The sequence below is a fragment of the Rutilus rutilus genome, assembly GCF_951802725.1.
Source record: "Rutilus rutilus genome assembly, chromosome: 2".
NCBI classification, from domain to species: domain Eukaryota; kingdom Metazoa; phylum Chordata; class Actinopteri; order Cypriniformes; family Leuciscidae; genus Rutilus; species Rutilus rutilus.
The window spans coordinates 11,185,593-11,213,487 of NC_140210.1; the positions used below are offsets into that span (position 1 = coordinate 11,185,593).

General features: G+C 38.2%; 1 protein-coding gene across 1 annotated transcript; it reads right to left on the minus strand.

Moving 5' to 3' along the window:
- ednrba (endothelin receptor Ba) lies at positions 1-27,895 on the minus strand. Its single transcript, XM_084401572.1, has 7 exons — positions 26,940-27,895; positions 3,256-3,368; positions 2,955-3,159; positions 2,678-2,827; positions 2,294-2,427; positions 1,940-2,048; positions 1-1,304 (listed from the first exon to the last, which is right to left on the minus strand). The coding sequence occupies exons 1-7, from the start codon at positions 27,348-27,350 to the stop codon at positions 1,167-1,169; spliced, it is 1,260 nt and encodes a 419-aa protein (XP_084257698.1). The 5' UTR covers positions 27,351-27,895; the 3' UTR covers positions 1-1,166.

The following is a 27,895-nucleotide window of genomic DNA, read 5'->3' on the forward strand; positions in this document are numbered from 1 at the left end:
GATACCACAGTCAACTGCAAATGTCTTTATTGTCTTAAGATTTGCATAGCAATAAATTTAAGAAAAAATGTCTTACCTAATAGATGGACAATACAACAAAGAAATACATAAACATTAGAAAGAAGAACTACAAAAAAACAGGAAGTGAACAGAGACAGCAGGAATTATAATATGATGAAGTGATTAGTAAAATGTTTGAGGCCTTGGGTCATGTTGGATATTAATCATACAACCTGTGTAAAGGTTCAAAGAAAACTCTAGATCTAATGTGAATCTTGCGTTTCCATTATAAAACAGATGAGATAATCACAGTCTAAATTTGCAAGCATGTACAAAATTGACAAACACTGACAAATACACTATACTTAAAGATACATAATGAATTGTGAAACCACATCACATGTCCCCCCCACCCCACCCCACACACACACACACAAAAGTATAACATTTCAAAGCTAATAATAATATCAGTAACATTAGTAATATACTCTTCTGCATTAGGGTTAATTAAATTTCTGCCATGAAAAAGGCTGCAGGGGAATTCCATACAAAAACATGTGCACCAAAAACAAACCCACCCTTGTTCTTACAATCAATTGCTTTATAACATTTGGAAAATCTTTAAATGTACAGGGAACTACAGATAGCATGTGAAGTCACATTCGAGTTTGGTCTTAATATTTCTGTGAAGCATGAATATATGAAGGTTGGGCAAAACTTGTGAGCAGTGTTGTTCAGAGTGTGTGACAGTGTCAATGCTGAGATTTTGAATCAGTGTTAAATCAGTCAGTTGAATTTGACCTTTTTTTTTTTCTCTTTTTTTTTACAGCATCTTAAACATTATCATAATATAAAAAATTCTGGATGCCAATGTTAAATAAAACTTAAAGCAGTTCCAAACACTACATGTAAAATTATGCCAATCAGGAGTGAGTAAAAACTGGGACTTAAAGATACATTTAACTGGGACTTAAAGATACATTACAATACCTTTTTACCTTCTCTAACAAAAAAAAAAAAACTAGATTTTATAGAACTTTCATACTGTAGCACCACATTCACTTGTTATGAGTATCCCTCCAGCTGACTCAGAGTTAGGTTTCATGGTATTAGCTAAATGTTAAATGCAATTGGTCGGCCACCGATACCTGTATGCAGATCAGTGCCTAAGTTGACGTGTATTTGTTGGAGGCACGGCTGTTGCTTTGTTCGGATCCTCGCTCTGTCACCTTAAGCTTCATGCAGGACTGCTTGTCATCCATAGCTAACATTTCAGGAGGCAGGCACCAGCAACACAGACATGACTGTAAGGGAACAGAGGAAGAAAAGTATTATTTATCATATAAATTACTGAATGATGTCTATAGCTCACACTTGCAAGAAAATTAAGATTAACTGAATAAGGCCTTGAAATATACAGGTGAACAAACTAAATATTGAAATCTTTGAAAATCGTTTACACTGAAAATAATGAATGCACAATCTTAAAACATGTTTTTTTTTTACGTTAAACATTTTATAACATGACATGGCATCATAAAATGTGGCTTTCACACGCAATGAATGTTTCAAAACAACATTTCATGTTGAAAGCTAGCAAGACACCCATCTAATGCATATTATACAGAAAAACAAAAAGTAGTGCAGAGGGATGCAAAAACAAGTTCTGTGGGAAGTGGCCCTATGTATTAAACATTTGTATTATCATATGCAGATATTATCACATTATTATCATATGCAGAGACTTTCATTTCAGTGATGAGAAATTTTTATATTTTTGTTTTCACTGACAACATATAAATGGTAGCCATATATCTACATTATTTAGTACATGGCCATAGGAGTTTTTATTTGACCTAAATTTGCCAATATATTATTACTATATTTTTTATATTTTTACATCATAGCAGTACATCATTGTCTGTCAGTCTGTTCTTACTCTGAAGCAGCTCTTGAAGCGTTTGCTAACCATGTACAAAGCGATTGGGTTTATGCATGAGTTCACTGATGCCATGTTGATCCCAATATGATCAAGAACCAGGAAGAAACTACAGGTAAACAAAAACACAAACAAACAAACAAACAAACAAACAAACAAACAAACAAACAAACAAACAAACAAACAAACAGGCTCATTATTATTAAGACTATGATTTACCAAAAATAGAGAGATTATTTGTTTCTAGATTACATGGCAGAACTGTTGTCTTCTGAAAGCCAAATTTAAATGTTTAGAAAAACATTGCAGTGTTTTAACAAGAGAAGCCTTTGAAGATAGTTGATGTGATCTTACCTCAAAAGCTCACAGCGATTAGGGTCTCTTTCGTCATAAATGGTAAGCTTTAGAATACGGCTGAGGTGCAGTGGAAGCCAGCACAGTGCAAAGACTAGCACCAGACAGAACACGGTTTTAGCCACCTCACGCCTCTGTAGAGCACAATCATGTCTTTTGCCTATTTATTTTGATTTAGAGACAATCATAGTGGATTAAGACATAATGACAAGTAAACTATCCCCAGAGTAACAAACTTTGGGACAATTTATTAAAGTGAACAAGCTTTTTACGTCCCATTGGCAGTATAAAATTACGTCTTTATTTTGTATAGGGAGTGTATGGTCTCTCTTAAAAGAATATACAGTGCACTTTCAAAAGTCATAGAGGACAGAGTGCTCTGACCTGTTTTAGGTGATCATTAAGTGCAATTTGGACTCCATTCTTCTTTCGAAGCATTTCACAGGTCATAAGAGTGTAGAAGATGGCAGTACACATCAGCGGCATGCAGAAGTAGAAACTAAAAAGCCACCAATCTTTGGCTGACTTATAAAACTGGAAATGAACAAATATACAAATTACCACTGACAAGTAATTATTATCATATTCAAGGTTGTCCAATTATTATGTGTCATGTCCAAAATATAGTTGATCCAACTTATTGTATGACATGCAAACTGACCTGCATGAACTCGTTTTTCTGCAAAGGGTGGAGCAAGCAAATTCTAAGCAACTCTCCTTTGTAGTTCATTGTGATCATATCAAAGCCAATGGCCTCTGGCACTGCAAGTATAATGGACAGCATCCATATCAGAATTATTTCAATAGCGGTCCATTTGGGGACACCGATGCCTTTAATGCGGTTCCATGATGCCACTGCTCGAAACCTTGGGACAATGATCAGTGCCAGAAGCAAAATTAATTAGTGTTACTAGATATTATCTAAGAGCTAAGAGCAAACAAATACAACAAAATACAGATACCTGTCTATGCTCAGTGCACACAAACTCAGCACTGTGATGCCAACTGACGCCTTTTGTATAAAAGGAACCAGTTTGCAAAGTCCAACACCAAATGGCCAATCTTCCGCCAGAAGCTGAAAGACAGTTACTTTTGTGTCAATAAGTGCCAACAGAAAATTACACAGGGGAGAAAAAAAATTCAACCAAATATTTCCAGAAGAGCTGTTATGACTACACAATTATACCTTGTTTTTAGTGAGCCAATTGTTAAAAGCCCAGTGTTGAAGAGGATGTGGGACTTCCTAGTTTGTAAAAAATCTTTTTGTGTTTCATGGAGTTAGATCATGGATGTTTTGATGAGCTGGAGCTGTCATTTTTTCTCAGATTGTTCTACATACTTTATAAAGGGCTTAAAAGCTGGGCCACAACCCATAAGAGAAAATATTGGTGGACTTTGGTGGGTTATTTTTGGTAACACTACTTAAAGCCTTTATATATAATGCATTATAAAAGTGTAACAGAAGCAAGCTAGTAAGAGCTGTGCATGTAAACCTCACTCCCCTGGCCTCAAGAGGCACAATAATGGCCGACGCTAGAGACTACTTTCTTTAGCGTCCTTGTTAGGGCGCACGCCTACCATGGCGGAGACGCCGGTTCAAGTAGGACCGGTTAGAAAAGCATTTTTAATGCATAATTATGCTTTGTTGTGCATAATTAAAAGCCCATAAAAAATGCATAATTATGGGCTTTTGCTGATTGCTTGGATCGCTGATCGATTGCTCCTGTCTGCCTCGCTGCCTGCTGCGTTTGTTTGCTTCGGTGCTGTAAGCTCCCTCTTAGCCTCGTATTTCTTTCTGTTTTGAACCATCATTTACTATCATTTCTAGTTGTTTATATTACTAAATACAGCTTACCCAACATCTCAGATTAACCTGACATCGCTAGCTTCCGTTATTATTAGCACAACGCGCTAGTAATTCGCTAGCCTGTTAACGCGCCACCCGTGCGCTCAGTTATTTTTTTCTTTTAATTTTTCACGCGCGCCCGCGCCTTTGAGTTCATAAAAAGCCCAGGGGCCCGTTCTTCGTACGTTGCTTAAAACATCCGAGATCAGGGGCCTGTACCATGAAGGTAGCTGAACAAACTCTGGGTTACAGGATTAGTTTTGAGTTGACAAAACCAAACCGATGCAATCAGGCTTTATTGGTACCATGATGCAGCTCATAAACTTTCTCTGTCAACTCAGGCTTTGATCCTTAAGCTATGATTACTCCACGCGCGCGTGCACATAAAAGAGTGATGTCGACACTGAACAACCAATCGCGGGTAGAGCGAGAGCGATATATTTTTCCGCGGAGGAGCAAGAGATAATCATTCCGAATTACGATGAATTTAAATATGTATTTCAAGCTCGAAACAATACGGTCTCTGCTGCCAAAGCAAGAGAAGACTGTTGGAGAAAGATTGCTGATTGTTAATGTGTAAGTTAAACTAATACGTTCTATATTTATGTAAAATTATGTATATATGTATGTGTAGCCTATACGTGTAATATAACCTATAGCCTACTTTTATAATATATAAAAATGTGCATGTACTAAGAAAGATTAATATTCAATGATTTTTAGATGCAACCCCAACTCCAAATGTGCTTGGCAGCAGATAAAGACAAAATATAAAAATATAATTCAAAGTGATGAGTATTTACCACAACCTTTTATTATTTTTGTGAACGTTTTATCACAAACACTTGTTTGCAGCAAACAGAAATAAAGAGTTAAATTCAGAAAACCAGAATACACTGGCGGAGGAGTTGGCTCTGAGTGGGCAATAAGGGAGGACCGATTATGGATGTGATTACAGGTGCTGTACAATCTGACCCTGGTGCTGGCTCCGTTAAAGCAAGTAACACTGGGTACGTGTGCAATACATTACTACTTTTTTAAGTTTTAAATCTGGCCAGGCTGACTGTATGTTCTGCAGTAGAGGGACAGTGTCCCTGTTGAAGCCAGCACACATACACACAGTCTCCCACACAGAGGTCAGTATGCAGCAGACAGAACACCAAACATAACCTGCTTTACAACAGTTATGCTTTACATTGGCCTATTTTTATTTATTAGGGTGGAGGAAATGATGAAGACACTCTGTCTGTGTGTTCTCAGACAGTTGCTGATGTGAATGCACTGGGCTTTTTATTATGGCAAACATTTGAATTTGTGGCATAAAAAAGGGACTGGCCCTTACACATCTCTTTTATTGTAGGATTTTTCACAACCTGCCCCAGAAACTGAGGCCTCTACCTCAATGGGCTTCAGAAGAAATGTGTAAGGATTTAAAACCCTTGACATAAATTACAGTCAGTCCTGTGTTTGTAGGAAGTCAAGGAACTTTTTGTGATCTGATGAGCCTCCAGAAAACTTGTAATGATCATGTTTGTGGTGGAATTATGTTTCAGGTGGAAACAGACTCAGTCAGGGCCCTGTACAAAAGGAGTCTTGAACTAGACTGCACACTAAAGGAGACTTGAACTAGACTGTTCACTAAAGGAGACTTGAACTAGACTGTTCACTAAAGGAGCTGGACTGTGAGCTGAGGAGGCTCCAAAAAAAAAAAAAAAAAAAAATTGGAGATCAAACAGCTGGATAAAACGGATCTCACTATGTGAACTTATTTAACCAAGTAACACTTTAGTATGAATATTTATTAATGCAAATTTGTCTTGCTCTCTTTCTCCCTCCCCACAAAACCAATAAAACAGTTTGAGACCTATCTGCAGTTTCAATGTGCTTTTATTAAGTGTAATATTGCATGGTGATTGCATCTACATCTGCACCAGCTGGGTGGTCCGCTCTGGTGACTCTGAAGCGCCGAACACAGTTGAAACGTGCCTTTAGGAGGCCAAAGGTCATCTCTATCTTCACTCTGGTTTTACTGAGGGCCACATTGAAGCAGTGCTGTGGCCCTGTCTGAGGGTCATGATAGGGGGTTATTGTGTAGGTTTTTCTATCTCAGTTCAAATTAAGTGTTTTGTACTGTACCAAATTTAACTTGCTTTCCTCAAAGCGCTGACACAACAAAGACTCACAGAAAATTCGTGAGTCAAGCACTGGAGCCAGGCCATTTGGCATACAAACTTGTGATCATACGTTCATGACCACCACAAGTCGTCTGTAGATGAAATGTTTAGTAGATCATTGTTATATCTGTTAATGTTACTATTAATTTAAAGATTCATCTCACAGAAAATAATCATCTCACATATTCACATCATCTCTAGCTGAACTGCAATAGACTGCATACATGTTGCAATGACTCTAGGGAATCATATCATAAGATTAACAGAATAATAATAAAAAAGATTTAAAATAATTCTTAACATGTATTGTATAATACATTTGTGAAATTTGCTTCTTTTTTTTTTAAAGTGTTCATGTGATGTCACCCTATCAATATATCTTACCGGCAATTTTATAAAAGCCCTCTTTTATGGACATGGTCGATAAATGTCCGGGGAACTCTATTAATTAAACTATTCTGTACTCCTGCAGAGCGAGGACCACCTTGCGAATGGTTCGACAAACATATGTTTTCCCCTAGCTTCTGTGCGTCACCCACCGTGCAAGTATGTACCACTTGCAAAAAAACGCAACGCAATATTTGCGGTACCGGAATTCGACGTGTTAAATTCTTTATGTGCGGCTCAAGAAGTTCGCAAAGATAAGACATTCCTTCCGCGGAAAATCTGTATCTTTCATACAAATAACTATCAGGAAAGGCAAGGGGATTTTGTCATGCTAAAAACTCTTTCTTTACGAAGTGCTCGTCTAATAATTTGCGCTGAGATGTCACAGGATTTGGAAGAAAAGGTGAAGTCATTGCAACAGACACTGGGAATAAGTTACGTCACCTATATGTTTCTTTGCTCTCAGCTGATTGGTCAAACTTCAGTCTGAGATCTCGAATCCAGAACATAACCTGCCCCGGAGCAGGTTAGCCGTGCAGCGTAAGATACCATGGCGACGAACACCGATTAAAGCCAAGCTACTTTCATAGTACCTAAAACCCAGGGTTGGCGGAAACTAAACTGAAACATAGCTGGCTAGCCACCTAAACCGGCTTCATGGTATAGGCCCCAAATGAGACATCCAAGATGATATCATCGTGCTAATCATGATCTGGCTAATTAGGTTCTTCGAACACACTTGCCGGATATGATTAGTATAGCTGAATTGAGTTATCTGAGATAATTGCGCGTTCATGCGAAGTTTAAAAGGGGATATGTATCGATAGTAGAAACATTGATCAGCAACGCTGCTATTGGCTGCTCAGCGTGGCCAAAGAGCGCGCACAGTTTTTCTCCTCAGCAAGAACTAATAGTCGAAGTTTATTCGGAATTTTAATGTTTAATCAAAACGCCAGGGAACACCTCAAAGTCTGCAAAAGCCAGGAGAGAGGGCTGGCAAAAAGTAGCAGACAATTTAAATCCGTTAGAAGTGGCCATGTTAGATGTTTTTATCACTTATTAGCCTATATTTTTGTATTTTAATAATTGCATAATTACTTTGTTCATTGTAATGTCAGAGTCACCACACTAGAACATGGGAACAAATAAAAGTGAAGTACAAAAATATTCTACATAATGGTAATTTTTAGTTATATAGTCTCTTTTATAAAAGGCACTGTTAAATAAATGGTTGTCTGTTTATAAAAGCAACCAAGAAAAAGGCTGAGAAAAAAAAAGAAAAGATCTTAGTAGCCTACACTGTAAAATAATTTTTGCTGCATTAAATTAAGGCTGTATAGTCATTTCAACTGTTAAATCTTGAGTAATGATGAATTGCTTTGACTTGTGAAAGTGAAAACTGATAAACTTATGTTAATGTAAAAATATTTTGCCATGAGTTATTGATCACATTTTTCCCGAGTGTAGTTCATTGTAATGACATTGTGTCTTCCTCTTTTGTGCACTTTTACATAATACACCAACATTTGTATCTGTTCCCAAGAAAGTGGTGGCTGAAATATGTGCAGTAAGTGGACATTTTCTAACTTTCTAAAAGAAAGAAAGTATAAGACCTTGTAATGTCCATTTGTTTCCATTGCACTGGACAGTGAATAAACCCTCTCAGATAACTGTCATATGGAGGAACTAGCCTACCTGCAAGTGCATAAATAACTTTACTTAATTTATACTTGTATGCTTTATGGCTGCAATATAAGTTGCAGGATTCCACATCTACAGAAAGGCCTACAGAAGAGTCTGCACAGACAGAGGAGACATAGGCCTACAGGTGGGCAGTGTATAGCCAACTTTTCCTTTTTATTTGTTGCATGAGGCATGTGTCTAATATCACTTGACCACTGGCTTTTCTTTACAACGAACAATTGAAATAAAACTCAAGGAACTAAGCATATTTGTCTTTTATTAAACATTTAATGAAAAGTGTTTTTTTTTGGCAATGTTGGTAATATGGCACATGCAACAATGTCACAGGCCCTGTCAGGTGTGCAATCCTCAGACTTTTCAGACACTGAAATCTTCCCTTTAGTTAGCCAAAGTTCATTTCATTGTGTGCCCTTGTCCTGGAGCTGCATTGTAACTGGTTTGGGTCAGGGAATGGGGTCATAAAACACCTGTCTGCAGGCAGGAACATGTCATAATCACCTATGAAAAAATGCAGTTCTGTTAAGATCAGCATAAGTGTAATACAATGAGCTTGATATTTAATTGTGGAACTTTTCTTACCACTTTCAAATAATGTGCATAAATGTGAATCTCTGAAAATTCTTAAGTCATGCACAGATCCTGGCCATTTTGCTTTCACATTTGTGATATGGAAGATTTTAGTCAACTGCCTTTTTTTTTATTTGATATAATATTACTAATCTGGAATATTAAGAATCACAATAGTACACTGTAAAAAGGTTTTCAAGCAGTATTTCATCCAATTAATAATTTGTCTTTCAATTCAGTTTACCATTATTTGTTTTACTTTTCAAATAATATTTTTTTCGTTCAAAACATAGTTAAATATAAATATTTTTCATTAAGAGCTCAAATAAGAAATATTTGTTTCGACGAATGTACAATTTCAAGGTTACACACAGGTTTGCGCATGGGCATTAAACACAAATCTTCTCGACGACCACGACCAGTCAGCAGACCGATGTAACCGCTCTTCTACGTTCCGTGGGTCACTTTGCTGCTCCAGAGAGAATCAGATTTCATCGCGGATAAACTGAAGTAAGTGAAACAAACAACCATTTAAATGTGCTGCTGTATATTTAGTAGCCTGTACAAGACATGTTGCTCTGCCGAATTTATCTGGTAGATATCGTTATGTAACTTACATTAGTTTAAAAATGTGTTAGCTAGCTTAGTTTACACTAGGCAAGTTAACGTTAATGTGTCGACGTTAATCAATTCCTGACCGATTGTAAAAGGGAACATATACGTTTACCCCTGGCTTATTTTGATTTTACAATGGTAATTAACGTGAACGTTTAATCATTGAACATAACGTTATCTCGATGCAGCGTCATAAGAATGACGTTCTCTGGTTAAAACCGTAGAAACCTGATCAACAACTAAGGAGCTAACGTTTACTTACATGTAAAAGGACTGGCGTTCACTTGTGATTAATGGTAACGTTAACTAAAACTTATGACTGTCGACACTCACAATGGTCATTTATTTATGGATTGTATGCTTTTTATGTATGGAAGTATTGCTGCATTGGCGCCAATCGGTTGATGTCAGTTGGTTTTCAAAAAAGTGTAGTACTAGCCAGAGGACACTGGGGGGCAGACATTTTTTCGTGGCGTTAGTAATAGGATTGACACACTATTGAATCATATATTGTAATGATTATTATATCAACTGATAACATATATTGTGCTAAAGTTTGTTGACCATAATGTACCCTCATGCCAAATTTGTACTATCTTGATGCAGGATACTGACACCGCTACAAAGAGCACTTAAATATCTCATCCTTTACATGGGAGAAACAGTGGAGGACCCTCATCAAAGATTTCCTGGTAAGGCCAGATTACTTTAGAGATGTGAAAACGCTAGATATGGCTGTCCACTTCAAAATTAGCCATCAGACTATGTTCAGATATATGTCTGAAAACAGTCTGAAGGCTAATTTCAAATATAGAAACAATTACTTTCAGCTAAAATCAGAGTCCCATGTGCTGGAAAGTTTGTGCAACTTATATTTATGTCAACAACAAATTGGAGTAAATTTTATAATTAGTTAGAAGTATTAGTATTATGTAAACTAATTTGGGGGAAACCCAAGATGTATTGATTCCTTATTCTTTTTTTCTTTTTCTTTTCTCCTTCCTAAATTCTTTTCCAGGTGTTGGAGAAGGAAAAGGCTGAAAAACTCTTCAGCAGAAACCATGGAAATCTTTGTCATCAGAGATGCACAAGCTGTATACCCACAAACAGTGGAATCATACTTGAGGGTCAAGAGGTTCTGAGGGACTTGCTGTCTGTCGCAAATGTTGAAAATCTGACACGAAATTGTGGATGTGTGGAAGTAATGTACTGTATATAATAATTCAATAAATATCGATTTAATAAAAATTATGTGTCTTTTTTATTTGATTTTGGACAAGATTAATTAATGTTCCTTAATGGGAAATATGTTTTATTGGATCCATATCTTTTTGTTTGTTTAAAATAAATAATTTCTATTAACTTGTATTTTTAAAAATGAGAAATAATTGTATTATTAAATCAATATCTATTTAATTGGAGAAAACAAATAATTTCTAATACATATTTATTAAATGACAATTTTTGTTTTGATTAAATCGATATATTTTTGTTTAGATCAAAAATAGAATTTAAATTAATTGATTTTTTTCAACAAGAAAAATATGCTTTGTGCCAAGTGTTATAAAATAGTTTTCATTGACATAGAAAATATTGGTAAGGGCAAGTTATTTATTTTTCATTGGCTCAAGTTATAAAATATAGATGTGAACCATTACCCTAAAAATTTTTAATTGGATGAATGAAAATATTTTTTCAGTGTAACTGGGCTGCACATTTACATTGTGAATCCCCTTTCTGTTCACATAATCCCCTTCATTGAGGCCTTGATGGCAGTCTATGGTAGCCTATAGTCTATGGTAGCCTACCAATCACGTTAGTGAAGCCTGAGTGACATATCTTTAATCGGCATGGTCATGATTGTATGATCTTCATAAAAAATTATGATAGCCAAAAAAAAAAAAAAAAAAAAAAACTGCTTTAGCCTCCAACATTGGGTCTTAAGTGGCTTGGAAATGCCACACAAAAAAAACTAAAACTGTTTTTTAAACATAAAAGCGACAAAAACCGACAATCTCACGAATCACGAGAAAAAATATATATCTCAGAAAGAAAGTGCACTATCGCGCTGCGCTGGACTTCCCGTATCAGCTCCGCTTATGAAGCCGGGATCTAATCCTGTTAACATGAAATAAGCCTGCTCCCGAGCAGGTTTAAGTTTGCGCACATGTTGCTATGACAGCAAGTCCAGGATGAGCGTTGAAGAACCAAACAATCCAAGATCATGCCAAATCGCCAACAATCAAATCCAGCTAACTGAGTTAGCGACGTACGAAGAACGGGCCCCAGGTGAATAAGAATCAGTCAACAAACAAGGTGAGTAATGTCTTGTCCTGTTATTGTCACCTGCACTTCATGACACATGTTTATCATAGCCTTCTCTGTCGGCAATATTAGGATTTATATGTGATAAATGCAAGGAGACAGCTAGGCTGACGGAGAAGATTTCAGAACTAGAGACACGCATCCAAACTTTAATTGAGGATAGTAAGAGTGCTAGAGTTTTAGATACTATTTTGGATGCGCCTAGCATAGTGAACTCTTTACATGATTCGGTTCTGGCTGAATTAGTGCCTGCGCAGCAAGGCAAATGGGTGACAGTGAGGGATCGCTCTAGTCGCAGATCAAAAAAACACTCTTCCATTCCGATTACCATAACAAATCGATTTTCCCCGCTCAGTGAAACACCCACTGAGAATTCTGTTGATTGTGCCCTAGTAATCGGTGATTCTGTAAGATTACTAAGGGAATTAAGATCAAAATAACTCAAAGGGGACTGAATTACAGTGAATAATCGAACCGAATATGCAAATTATTCAGAATTAATATTTAACACTTTATCAACTATTCGTCCACCTATAAATTGAGATTAGGGTATTTTATCAATTCTGGACAGAATATTATCCCGTGGCCTACGGTAATAATATCATAAAATGATGATAACTGATTATGAGCAAGGTAACAAAATCTACAGTTTAAGGCAGTAACTTGTAAGCACACAGCACAAGTCGCTTGTATGTAAAATCAACCAAAACTTTATTGAACTACTCTAATACACACACACTAAACTAACGAAAACACACAAACATTTATTCAAACAGTGATAGAGAAAAGTGATGTTATTAACGGAGGGTGAATGGAGTCCCGAATATCTAGCGTTCGACACTATTTCTTGACCGCAACCTGAGAGAATCAATCTACTAGCACTTTAATCTTAGTTCGTTTTCTCAACCCTCTGATGGTCTTTATTTTTGTCTACACTCGTGGTCTTTGGGGTCTCCAGAGACCCCAGACAATAACATTTAATTTTGTAACAAGATAATAGTTTTTTTTTTTTTACAAATGTAATTTTATTCTGTTTGTTAATGTTTTTACTCAACATTTGTGCAGTTTTTGGAGAATTTATGATATATTTTAAATTTCTATAAATAAATAAATAAATATTTATTTAAATAAGCTTTTTACAAAAAAACAGCATTTGATGTAAAATTCACTTTATAAAAGACCCAGTTTTCTAACTTTCATTCATGGGGATAACATGGATTATTTTAAATGGTTTAATGTAACATTTATGCCCATTTTTTGGAAAATGCCGTTTAAAAAAAAAAAAAATCACTTTAACCACTAGATGGCTATAGAGCTCCACTATATGCTATTTGCTATTTGACTACCTGAAAGATATCTTTTCACAAGTTGGATTCAGTTGGATTCATATCTAAATATTATAAAATCACAATTATAACAAAAATAAAATATTTTTGTCAAAGTTTAGCATTTTTTTGTACTGAACCATCAAAAATGTATTCCTCTATATGTGTGTGTGTGTGTGTGTGTGTGTGTACGCGTGTTGTGAGCAAAATAATTTAGCATTGTGGATGCTTTTTGAATTGGTGGTAAAGTGTGCCACTTTATTTCTGTCATTTCTGTCGATGTATTCTGCGTTGTTTCTGATTTTGATGATGAATTTTGTTTATTTTGATTGCTTTAGGCTTGTTCGAATTCATGCAGCTCTGCGCAGACCGATCGGCGGCTGACTTGAAGCAGTGAATGCCGGTTAGAAATGTTGTCCGACTTGATGCAGCGACGACGCCACGTGACTGTGACGTGTGCCATCAAAGTACCGCGAGAGCGATTTGAGAGTAGCCGGAGAACTCAGCCAGCACAGCTTCTCAAGAGCGGCTGCTCGAGCTCTGATGACGACACAGCTGTTCCATGATTGGCCGGATTCACCGCATGACAACGATCACGTGTGTTTCGTGTTTTTTCGAACACCTTTGGTTCCTCTAAAGCTCACAAATCAGTTTTTTATAACAGTAAACACTCTTTTCATGTAGTTGCGATGTTATATTGTGTCATGTTTATCAAATTAAAACTGATTAAAAAACGTAGACTCCACTTCATTGATAGTAGCTTATGTTGAACTTTATTCTTGTTCAAACAGACGCTGTATGAAGCAGTACATAAAGTATTGAATGAAAATGTCTCTGAAACATCTGTGCATTATTAGGCAAATATTGCATTTATTTCACTTCAGCTGTGGTAAAGTATGCAAACACCACGTGAGCGGTCACTACGGGAACCAGAAAGTGTCCGACTTCACGTCTCCGTTTGCAGCTCCTCCCCGCCTGCACGCGGCTACTCTCGCCGATCGGTTGCATCCAGCCGCAGCCGATGTCGAACACACCTTCTGAGAGGGTTTTCTTTGACGAAGTTCAAAGAAGGATCTTACGGAAGAGTTGATGAGTTTTGAGTGAGCTCTTGGTGGTTTGAAGAGTATGTAAGCATACACGCTGGACGATGGAAATGTCAGCACAAACATAAGCAAGAGCAAAAGTCACTGCAAAAGCAAGGCAAAAAGCAACGCATAGCTGCTTGTCATTGGGTTATAAGCGTGTCCATTCGACCCGTCCTTCCGAGTGTGACAGCCAATCAGATATCGTCTTGGGCGGGACCTACGCCCCATTCTCCGGTTCTTGCATGTCATTAGCGTAATGTCCACGTGCGTGTGCCCATACTCCTGAGAGTTTAGTTAAACGCTTTAATAAGCCAACTTAATAGTTTAAATATGGTGCATCCTACACACATCTACTTTATATCAAAATTCTAGAAATCATTTACCCATCAAGTAGGTACCAAAATTCATATATTTCCCATAGTTCAGGTGGAAGTAAATAAGGATTTAGCTGTGATAAGTGTTTAACACACAAAATTAACTTGAGTAATATAAAGCATACATAATACAGAGGATACACATGTATGAGGCAACTTCTGGTGATTAGTTCCTATAACTGAGGTAGAAAACCCTACGAATAGGCTGTAATAAAAGTTAAACACACAGAAAGAACTCCACAGGTTATATAAAACATACATGATACTTAATGATATGATTTCAGATAATAACCTAGATGTGCTATGTTTGACAGAAACCTGGCTAAAACCAAACGATTACATTACTTTAAATGAGTCAACCCCACAAGATTACAGTTATAAACATGAACCTCGTCTGAAACGCAAAGGGGGAGGTGTTGCTGTAATTTATAGTAATATTTTCAAAACCACTAAGAAATCTAGTTTTAAATATACTTCTTTTGAAGTGTTGGTGCTTAATGTAAAAATATATAGTGTAAACGATAAATCACGTTTGAGATTTGTGCTGGCTACTGTATACAGGCCACCAGGGCACCATAAAGATTTTATCAAAGAATTTGCGGACTTTCTATCAGAATTAATATTGACTGCAGATAAAGTACTAATTGTTGGTGATTTTAATATACACATAGATAATGAAAAAGATGCATTGGGATTGGCATTTAAAGACATTGTAAACTCAATTGGAGTTAGACAGGACCTACTCATTTTCGTAATCATACTCTAGATCTAATATTATCACATGGAATAGATGTTGATGCCATTGAAATTCTGCAGCAGAGCGATGACATCTCAGATCATTATCTAGTCTCATGTAAATTACATTTAGCCAAGGCTGCAAAGCCGACTCCGTGTTATAAATATGTTAGACCTATCACTTCTGCCACTAAAGATTGCTTTATCAATAATCTTCCTAATCAGTTTCATCATCTCAGCATCCCGGATAGCTTAGAAGTGTAAGGTCCGGGTTGAGGAAGAAGACCAGCCAAGCGAAGTACAAAAATAACAAAGGTTTATTTATAGGAGATAACTCAAAACAAACAAGAAACAGTGTGCTGGTGCACAAACAATAACCGACACAAAATGAGTGAAGACCAGGAACTTAAATACACACACAGATGAACACAAGACAGGTGATGCAGATGATGGTAACGATGAGCAGGTGGGTAATTGAGGGAGTGAGTTCAGGTGTGGAGACAACAGGACAAAGACAGACGGTGAATGTGACATTACTCCCCCCTCCCGCTAGGCGCGACCCACGCCGTAGAAGGCAGAATACGGGAGGGGGGGTGGGCATCCTGGAGTCTGTGACCGAAGGGTGAACAGAGAGATGACAGACAGGAGACTCCAGGATGGTATCGCCGCCACGGTGGTGCAGGACGAGGAGGTGGCCATGGCGAAGCAGGCCCTTCGGACGGCCATGGCGGTGAAGACCCTTCAGGTGACCCTGGCGGTGAGGACCCTTCGGGCGGCCATGGCGGTGAAGACCCTTCAGGTGACCATGGCGGTGAGGACCCTTCGGGCGGCCATGGCGGAGAAGACCCTACAGGTGGCCAGGACGGCATTGGGAACCGTGTCGGTGAGGCCTCCACGGTCCCCCCAGAGGATTTATAGCCCCCCCCCCAAATTTTCTTGGGGAAATTATCAGGCTCTGGTTCAAGGCTGGATGAGACGGGGGGCGAAGGCGGCACTGGGCTGGACAGGACCAGGGGTGAAGAAGTCTTTGAGCTGGGCAGGACCAGCGGCGAAGAGGGTTCTGAACTGGGCAGGATCAGCGGCTCTGAGGGCTCTGAGCTGGGCAGGACCAGCGCATAAGAGGGCTCTGAGCTGGACGGGACCAGCGGTGAAAACGCCTTTGGGAAGACTGGCTCTGGCTCTTGCTCGAAGACTGGCTCTCGCTCGACAGGGCAGGCAACTTCTGGACTCGGAACTGGACTCGGAACTGGACTTGGAACTGGATCTGGCTCCTCTGGGCCAACAACTGTCTCAGGCTCGGCGGGCATGACGCGAACTGCCTTGGCTTCGGCAGATCTGGCGTGAAGTGCGGGCTCGGCTGGACTCGGAACTGGATCTGGCTGCTCTGGGCCAACAACTGGCTCAGGCTCGGCGGGCATGACGCTCTCAGTCTCAGGCGCGGCGGGCATGACGCGAACTGCCTTGGCGTCGGCAGATCTGGCGTGAAGTGCGGGCTCGGCTGGACTCGGAACTGGACTCGGAAACTGGATCTGGCTGCTCTGGGCCAACAATTGGCTCAGGCTCGGCGGGCATGACGCTCTCAGTCTCAGGCGCGGCGGGCATGACGCGAACTGCCTTGGCTTCGGCAGATCTAGCGTGAAGTGCGGGCTCGGCTGGACTCGGAACTGGATCTGGCCCTTCTGGGCAACGACTGGCTCTGGATCGGCGGACATGACACTCTCAGTCTCAGGCTCGGCGGGCATGACACGAACTGCCTTGGCTTCGGCAGATCTGGCGTGAAGTGCGGGCTCGGCTAGACTCGGAACTGGATCTGGCCCTTCTGGGCCAACGACTGGCTCTGGATCGGCGGACATGACGCTCTCAGTCTCAGACTCGGCGGGCATGATGCGAACTGCCTTGGCTTCGGCAGATCTGACGTTAAGTGCAGGCTCGGCTGGACTGGCGTGAAGTGCAGGCTCGGCTGGACTGGCGTGAAGTGCAAGCGCGGCTGGACTGGCGTGAAGTGCAGGCTCGGCTGGACTGGCGTGAAGTGCAAGCGCGGCTGGAATGGCGTGAAGTGCAGGCTCGGCTGGACTGGCGTGAAGTGCAGGCTCGGCTGGACTGGCGTGAAGTGCAGACGGTGACATGGCGTGCCACGGGAGGAAGCTCTCCAGACAACTGGAGAGTGCATCTCTCCAGTCCAGACCGGAGAGATCTGGAAGCTCCCTCGGATCGACCACCTTGGTCCCAATCCGGAAACACGCCTTGATCGATTCATCGCTCAGCGAGCAGGAGGCTGCCAGAGGAACAAAACCCCAGGTGAATTGGAACAGATCGTGGCTATCCCGGGAAAATAGCATTAATTTGTCTTTGTCTCTAGCCGCGATCTGTCCAGTGAGCTCCCAGCTCATGATGTGGTCGGTTATTCTGTAAGGTCCGGGTACCAACGCCGTGGTACAACAAGCACACTCGGGCCCTTAAGAGAGCAGCCAGAAAAATGGAGCACAACTGGAAGAAAACAAAACTAGAGGTATTTCGGATTTCATGGAAGGAGAGCTCGATTACTTACAGAGAGGCTTTAAAAGCTGCTAGATCTGCTTATTTTTCAACCCTATTAGAAGAAAATAAACATAATCCTAGGTATTTATTTGAAACAGTGGCTAAACTAACTAAAAAGAAAGCTTCAAGCCCAGAAGTTTCCAAGCAACACAGCAGTAATGACTTTATGAACTTCTTCACTTATAAGATTGATAATATCAGTGACAAAATTATAACTATGCAACCGTCTACTACAGTATCACATCAGGCAGTGCATTTTAGTCTCCCTGAGGAAAAATTTGATTCATTTATTGCTATAGGAGAGGAAGAATTTTGCAAACTCGTTAATTCATCTAAATCGACAACATGTATGTTAGACCCTATACCGACTAACCTACTGAAAGAGATGCTCCCAGTGGTCATAGATCCTCTTCTTACTTTCATTCATTTGTCTTTGTCTCTAGGATACGTACCAAAAACCTTTAAGCTGGCTATGATTAAACCGCTTGTTAAAAAAACGCAACTTGATCCTACAGAATTAGTCAATTACAGGCCGATCTCGAATCTGCCTTTTCTGTCAAAGATATTAGAAAAAGCAGTATCTTCACAACTGTGTTCCTTTCTTGAAAGAAATTATATCTGCGAGGATTTTCAGTCTGGATTTAGACCGTACCATAGTACCGAGACAGCTCTCGTTAGAGTCACAAATGATTTGCTCTTATCATCTGATCGTGGTTGTATCTCTCTATTAGTGTTACTTGATCTTAGTGCTGCATTTGACACCATTGACCACAACATTCTTTTAAATAGACTCGAACATTATGTTGGCATTTGTGGAATTGCACTAGCATGGTTTAAATCATACTTATCTGACCGTTATCAGTTTGTAGCAGTAAATGAAGAGATGACATATCGATTACAAGTTCAGTATGGCGTACCACAAGGCTCAGTACTAGGACCGCTGCTGTTCACTCTGTACATGCTACCGTTAGGAGATATCATTAGGAAACATGGAATTAGCTTTCACTGTTATGCTGACGATACTCAGCTGTATATTTCTTCAAAACCTAACGAAACTTACCAATTCACAAAATTAACGGAATGCATAGCTGATATAAAAAATTGGATGACTAGTAATTTCCTACTTCTAAATTCTGAAAAAAACAGAGATTCTAATTATTGGACAAAAAACTCCCACACGTAATAACCTAGAATACTGTCTAACACTTGATGGCTGCTCTGTTAAGTCTTCGTCGTCGGTTAGGAACCTGGGTGTGCTCTTTGATACCAATCTTTCATTTGAAAATCACGTGTCTAGTATCTGTAAAACCGCATTTTTACATCTTAAAAATATATCTAAATTACGCCATATGCTCTTATTGACAAATACGGAACAATTAGTTCATGCGTTCATGACCTCAAGGCTCGATTATTGTAATGCTCTACTGCGTGGTTGCCCTGCACGCTTAATAAACAAACTACAGCTAGTTCAAAATGCAGCAGCTCAAGTTCTTAGCAGAACCAGGAAGTATGACCATATTAGCCCGGTTCTGTCAACACTGCATTGGCTGCCTATTAAACATCGCATCAATTTTAAAATATTGCTGATTACTTACAAAGCACTAAATGGTTTAGCTCCGCAGTACTTGAGCAGGGTTTTTCCTGCATAGAGAATTATGAGGCGGCCTCCGTCAAATTTCGTGCCGCCTCCAGCTCTCACATGGTCAGATACACTTTTTCCATCGTGACGGTTCTGTTGCTGTTACCGCTTGTGTCCATTCTCAATCCGTATAGTGCTGCACGGATAATCCGCGGGTCAGGCGGGTCAAGTAATACAAACATTCCATTCCAATTAATCGAGGGTGGATGACAGATAAATCATTATAATGTGTTGAGTTTAATAAAGACACGGAACTCTCATCACGGTAAAACGCAATGAACGTGCGTCACTCTACTTTCGTTTTCAACAACGTAGGCCTATTCTCTTCAGGGAAAACCAATCAAGGAAAACATATCAGGACTCGACAATAACGCTTGTCTGGGACCATATACTGTGTCCGGGACACGTGTGTGGGTTTTTTTTTGTGTGGGTTTTTTTGAAGGGAAAAGTGAAAATGAATTGTAGCCCATCCAGACAAATGCCCTGATTAAAACTATTTTTAATATAAAAATAAAAAACTAGGGAATCACCGACAACGTGAGGATGATTCTGTTTTATTTCATTTAATGTAAGTGGCGATTTATAGCCTATAGTTGATAATAATATAGGCCTACCTAATGTACTGACGGTAACAAAGTTGCGCTGTTGAGGCTCGCGCTGTTATTTATAACATATTATAGTTAAGAAACAAAATATAACCTAGGCTACACATGACCAGAGACCTGTCACGGAACACACTTGGGAAACAGAGAGATCCATGAACAGTATTTTTAATATCAGGGCAATCCAACTCATAGTCGTCCATGCAAGGGTCAAAATCCATCATAGCAGTCCAAATACAAAAGAAACAAACAAGAACAGACCAGAAACGCAGAACAGAAGTGTTGTGACATATAATAACGACTCTGTGACAAACATTAAAACAGACAGGCTTATATACACAGGGAAATGACAATGCTAATGGAGAATAGGCTGAGTGCAATGATTAGTGACAAGGGACAGCTGAGTGCAATGAGGAAACAAGGATCGTGGGGAATGTAGTTCAGAATGTGACAGACACCGTGGGGAAGGAGGACATCTAGTGGTAACCAGGGAACACAAACCAGACACTGTGACAAGACCTGTTTTCCTGAATGCCATCAAGATTGAAACCGAGACTGATTTCATAACAGTTCAATAAACAAATAGTTAAAATTAAATCACTTACATTTTCAACATGACATCATGACTTTGCGTAAACAAACTTGACTGGAAAGTGGCGTGTTATCTATACGCATTTTGAGCTATCCGCGTGTATGTCCACGCCGTCATCTTCCGCGTGTATGTCTACGCGTTAAATGTCCGAGTGATTCCGCGTGTATGTCTACGCCGTTAAATGTCCGAGCGAAACGAAGCAAAATGTATATCTACATCTTGGGAGCGATATTTTTTTACTAGGATGGTAGGGGAAGACTCATAAATGGTATTAACCCCAGTGACGGGTAGGTTTAGGGACGGGGTTGGGGTAAGTCATCTATATTTATATAGAGAGTAATGTAACATTAAGTCAACGGCGTTGATAAACACGCTGAAAAGCGATTATGCGTGTTGATAGCACGCCAAAAATGGAAATATGAATTGGCGTGTCATACATACGCCATTTCATGAGATCAGTCTGACATTTTAGACGCATGACTGTTTTTGTTCTGTTTGTACAGCGAAAATAGTTCCACACAATGATCACAGCAGAACCATAGCGCATCTCACAGCAACACTCAGCCATGTTTCATTAATGAATGATTCAGCGTTTTGATCGAATCGGTTGGTTGAGTCAAAGATTCAATTACCTATTCATAAACTGCCTCATTCTGAATGAATCAGCCTTTTGAACGAATCGTTTGAATGAATGACTCAATGACTCGCTCATTAAGACGGCCGCCTGCCGCCTCCTACTGGCGGTTTAGTTTCAAAGTATCATTCTTTTCAACATTCCTTATTTGTATATTCAAAAATATTTAAAATAATCTCATTTAATACAGTTATAATTTTTCAATGTAAATTATTTAATTTGATTGGTAACAGCCAAGTGTCTTATTATTTTAATTGAATATATTGATCAAATTTAAGAATTTGAAATGAAAGATGGAGCAAACATTTAATAAAATAAGGGAAAAAATGCCCTTTATAAAAGGTACAAAAAATTATTCTGAGTGTTTTCAAACAGTGATGTAATGAAACATTGACAAGTTAAGTTTGAAGGGAGTAAAGCCTCTGTTAAGGCTATTAAGGAAATGTAATTTTGCCAAAAGAAGAACTTTTATTTTAAATAAATGTTAATTTTTAATTAGCCAACCTCAGTGTGATATGTTACCATATTATCATGCTTAACACTGAGAATTTGAATAATTGTAATGTGATGATCAGATGCAGATATCTAAATCAAAGAATATGGGCGGTTTGCTGGTGGATTATTTTTTTTTTAACAGTGGATTCGGGTGACTCAAAGTGCACCAGATTAATGAATTTATCTTTAAAATGTACAAAAACACCCCTAGAGGTACAAGACTCCACCCACAAAAATAATGTCGGAAACACATTAGGCTATATGATGATCTATGCAAAAAAAAACAAAAAACATTTAATTACCTTATTATTAAAATTCATTATTAGGATTTTACCACCTCCGCCTCATTTTGAGCCAGGAAAAACCCTGTTGAGCGAGCTCTTAACGCATTATAATCCTTCACGTCTATTGCGATCTCAAAATTCTGGGATTCCGTCTTCCTAACATTGTCTGGGAAGCAGACACACTCTGTCAGTTCAAAGCTAGATTAAAGACACATCTCTTTGACCTAGCATTCACATAATACATTATAGACTTCTATAATTCAATGTTAGGCTGCATAGATTAGGTCAGCCGGAACCGGGAACACTTCCCATAAATCCTGATGAATCCTGATCATAAGAAGAATGGCATCTACGCTAATTTTAGTGTCTTTGTTTATGCCAAGGTTTTCCTGCAGCCTGCCGGATCCGGGCTGTATCCAGATCTGACAAAGGACCTTCGCCTGGACCCGGTGACAACGCAGTGCTGAAGTGCCAACTAGTCTCTCCCTATGGAGGATCCCTTTACCACTCTACAGATAAAGCGTTGTCGGGAAAATTCGTTTCGCGTACCTACCCCGAAGTGACAAAATAAAATAAAGTTCTGTATCAAAATTTATAAGGAAAGACCAGTACTTTGTTTAGGCTTGGTTTGTAGGGAATTACAAACCTGCGCACATATATTCAAACGCACATAACTATAGAACCTAGGGCTGTAGTCAAGACCACCTTTGTCGAGTCCAAGACCAGGACTAGTCAAGTCCAAGTCAAGACCAAGTCCAAAGAGGTTCGAGTCCAAGACAAGACCGAGTCCAAAAAGGTTCGAGTCCGAGTCAAGACCGAGTCCAGTACAGGAAAAAAAAAGTCTTATGCATGACATTATCAAGACAATCATTTTGGGCTATTATTTGTTGATCTAAAAGCAAAAACAGTGTCAAAGAGTCGACTCTATTTTTAGAAAATATAGCCAATAGAAATTAAATCATTATGTAATAATGAAATAATGAATGATTTTCATTTTATTTAAAATAACTGACTAATTCAAAGAACAAAAAATATATATATATATATATATATATATATATATATATATATATATATATATATATATATATATATATATAGGCCTAAAGGCGCACATACATTCGTTTCGAATGTCTGATCAGCCTCACATTCTGTTCCTGTCAGTCATACACGCGATGTCAACCAATTAAACTGCATGAGGGAGGGCCGAGCCAACTCACACACAAACATACAAACAGACACTAGAGATGCGGATAAACCGCGGATCGGGCGGATGACATGACGAAAAATAATATTTTAATTAAATTCGGGCGGGTGGCAGTTGAACCAATCAAATAAAAAAAGTTTGCCACTAAGCAAACCTGCAAGCTATGAGCCCAGCTGTCAGCACTATTGGAGGACGCCGCCCATTAATTAGATGTGCAAGGCAAGCAGGCAAGTTTTCGGGTTGTTATGGACAATTAAAAATGTGAATATTCACGTTGCACTAGCGGTGGACTTTCAGCAAGTTAAAACGTTTTTTTTTTTTGTATGTGTGCTTACTGGGAACATAATAAAGAAACCTGGACTCGGTCGAGACCAAAAGCCATATTTGGCAAGACCAGTGGCCGAGACCGAGACGTCCGAGTCCGAATACCAGCGAGTCCGAGACAAGTCCGAGACCATAGAAAAACGGTCTCGAGCCCTAATAGAACCAATTCTTAATGCGCATGTGAACGCCATCAGCGTTTATCACAGGTTCGCGTTTAAAGTCTGTGTAGAGAGAATGGTGTCGTCTTAGCGGCCCCTAATTTACTGATCGTTGCGACGGAAGCGAATCAATCAAAACTAACTTTAGCTGGAAAATAACTTTATTAAAGAACCGCTATAAAGCCAAAACAATCTCTGTTACCTTAAATTATACGCTTATCTCTGTAAAGCTGCTTTGAAACAATCTACATTGTTAAGAGCGCTGTAAATGAAGATGACTTGACTTGACTTTGTAATGCACCTTATAATGCATTGTATGGTCTCATGAATAATTGTAACCACAGTTATAATACATTATAATACTTATCTATTAATTGAACACACCTTTAGAAAGTATATTGCATTGAAACACATGACAGACAAACAATTTCAGATGTAACAAGGAATGTGCAAATTGAATGCATTTTAACTTTGGTTACAGTTATTTATGAAAAGATATAATGCATTATAACATACATTATGGATACCATTATAATGCATTATAAATAAAGGCATTAAGTAAAGCATAACCGTTCTTTTTTATTGTTAAATATGAAATTCGATTTAATCTTTATATTAATCTTATATTCTCCCTTTTTAATGCTGCATCACATTTGTTGATCAACAGCATGTTCGATTTTTGTCTTGAGATGTACAGGAACAGTCAAAAGTGTGGACAGATTACTATTTTTAATGTTTTTAAAAGGGGTATCTTATGCTCTTCAAGCCTGCATTTATTTGATCAAAAATATAGAAAAAAAACAGTAATATTGTGAAATATTATTACAATTTAAAATAATGGGTTTCTATTTTAATATACTTTACAATATAATTTATTTCTGTGATGCAAAGCTGAATTTGCATTACTCCAGTCTTCAGTGTCACATGATCCTTCAGAACTAATTCTAATATGCTGATTTGATACCCAGTTATTAGGTATTATAAGTTGGAAACGTCTTGATTTTTTTGGTCTTTTTCCACAAATTTTGTATGTATGCAAATTGTATGATATCCAAGGTACACATTTCTAGTAACTGTGCAGTTAATTATCATATTGTATTTTCATAAAGTTTTTTTTTTCCTCTCCCCAAATTTGTCACTACCGAAACACAATAATAAATAATTTAATAAGAAGGCTTTTATTGACCTATTAATATTTTTTTTGCCATAAAAAAAAAAAAAAAAAATCACAGGTAAATCAATACAATTTTAACAATAATTCCAGTGTAATTTATAAGATTTGTTGTATTTTGAATCCAATCTTTCTTTGTAAAAGGCATTAAGGTAATCATACTGATTTCAAAGTTAAGGATTCATTAGTTTGAATATACATTGAACCAAACACTATAATAACATCTTAGTTGATAATGCAACTAAACTTTATTTTGCACGAATGCATGTTTCGTTCGTGAAGGCACATTTTCGGTAGTGACAGTAATGTTTTGGTAGCGGCCACATCACATTACAGAATTTTAACTCGCATACTAAAACACAACTAAAACATACTAAGATACTAATGATTTGCATAACTGTACTAAAATGTTGATTATTTCCCCCAAATAAATGATTATGTGTTCCCTTTTGTCACTACCAAAACAATGATGACATGTTTCGGTCATGACTGTTTTGGTAGTGACAATTTTAGATACTTTTGAGCCTAACTCAAAGATGGTAGTCAGCACATGGTTAACTAGTACAGTTCTGAACAGTTGTACACACACAAAAACTAAATTGTATCGAATAACACTCGAACTTTACCACGTTTCGGTAGTGACTGTATCGGTAGTGACAATTTTAGATACTTTTTTCAATATCATTATCATTTTCACAAGTTGAAATTTAGGGGTTAGGGTTCGGGACAGCCACCTCCCAATTGAAAGTACCCAATACATTATGATTTTATATTAAGCTTACTGATATTTGAAATATTATTGTGGGATTCAATAGATAATAGAAGGTTAAACATCTACAATTTGAATACTTGCTTTTTAAATGTTTTTTTTTTTTTTTTTTTGGTTGTGGGACAGCAGTTTGCTCCAATTCTGTAGAACGGCCCATATATTGTTACGAAATATTTCTATTTTAAATAAATGCTGTTTTTTTTTTCTTTTTTTTACTTTTTTATTAATCAAAGAATCCTAAAAAAATATTGTTATATATATATATAAAAAAAAAAAAAAAAAAGCAGAACAACTGTTTCCAACATTGATAATACATCAGCATATTTCTGAAAGATCATGTGACACTGAAGACAGGAGTAATGATGCTGAAAATTCAGCTTTGCTTAACATAAATAAATTGTTTTTTTAAAGTAGGCCTATATTAAAATAGAAAACCATTATTTTAAACTGGATTATTGAATATTTCACAATAGTAAAAACAAATTCTGCATGCATTGTTGATCAAATAAATGCCACCTTGGTGAGCAGAAGCGACTCAAAAACATACAAATAGTAATGTTTCCAAACTTTTGACAGGTACAGTAGGATCTCATTTCAACTTTCAGATGTATATGTTCCCCTTTAAAAGGCAAATAATGCAAATTTCATATAGAAGGGTTTGAACATCTACATAAAGATGAAAGCACAACAAATTGTAGTTCATTGTTAAATGTAAATCAACATTTAGCTGTCTTGACAATGACATTTTAAATTAAATAGACTGTTGTTAGAAACTGCTATTTGAATTGTACATAGTTTTTTTTTTTTTTTTTACATTGTGGACCCATGTCTCAAGCCTTCCCAAAGTTAAATTAGAAGGATGTGTGAATTTATCTACATAATTGGTTGAATATTGCAGTGCTCATAAAATGTCATTGACCTGTTTCAGATTTCAAAACTGTGAGGTACCGTTTATTAACGTTGCAACCAAGTAAACTGAGTTTACAAGTTAACATCTGTCATAAAATGGAAAAAGGGTTTTAAAAGAGAAAACGAAAGGTGTTTTTTTTTAATGAAAGACTAAATAAATAAAAGCTGTCCTGCAAACTGTGCTTACCTTATACACGTTGATGGGTATGTCTATCACGATATGCAACAGGTCCCCGAGCGCAAGACTTGCAATGAGGATATTAGGACCGTTACGCATGCATTTATTTTTATAAATGATTCTGAGCAGCGTAGAGTTTCCGATTATCCCAACAACAAACACAAGGCATGAAGCCACGGTGTTAATATACTTGAAAGTATCCCTGATTTCCGTGGGACCAGTGCACATAGGCGGTAAAACTCTTGGTCGTCGAGGCATGGACTCATTGACCACATTGTCTTTTCCAAGTGCAGATTTGAGAGTTGGAGACACGGGTCCCGTGGAAAATTGCCTCTGATTAAAATCCTTCCCTTGAGCACTTATTAAGACGAGGTGTCCAGACAGGAGAATGAGCAAACAAACAACGCATCTCGTGTCCATCGTTTATATGAAATGTAGCCTATGGTAAATACACACTATGGTAAAACTGTTATTAATTTAATCATTAGATTGACAGGTAGCCAAAGGTCTGGTCCTAGAATTACAGAGGCTTTAATAAACCAATGGCAATAGTCTCTTCACGATAATATTGGTTGCAATATTGGTACCCTTCGCAAGTTATTCGTAAAGAGAAAATCGAGAGAAAGTCCTTTCGTCTCTTGACAAGTTAATCCATCAGAACTCCAGATGACTTAATTTAGCGCACATTTCCTTCTAAACGCAAGGATATGTTTCACATAACCACAACGTTACGCTTAAGTGTTTTATCCCTGTTGGATCTGTGCAGCGTTTCCTCAGACTAGCCTACTCTCCCCCTGACCCTCTAAATAACTTGACAATCAGAAAGGACCACGCAGAGTATAACGAGAGGGATGGTGACCGCGTGCATGTAATTACCCAGCAAACATGGTACGGTCTGACTACGTCGCTATTTAGGCGTCCTTTGGTTAGCGTGACATTAGGCTCGTTTGAGATGCTCCTCGCCT

Coding starts and splice junctions, on each gene's coding strand:
- ednrba (XM_084401572.1), bottom strand. CDS start 27,350: ATGGACACGAGATGCGTTGTTTGTTTGCTCATTCTCCTGTCTGGACAC. Junction 2,428..2,677: donor TTAATGATCACCTAAAACAG/GTCAGAGCACTC, acceptor TGTGCTCTACAG/AGGCGTGAGGTGGCTAAAAC. Junction 2,049..2,293: donor AATCGCTGTGAGCTTTTGAG/GTAAGATCACAT, acceptor GTTTACCTGTAG/TTTCTTCCTGGTTCTTGATC.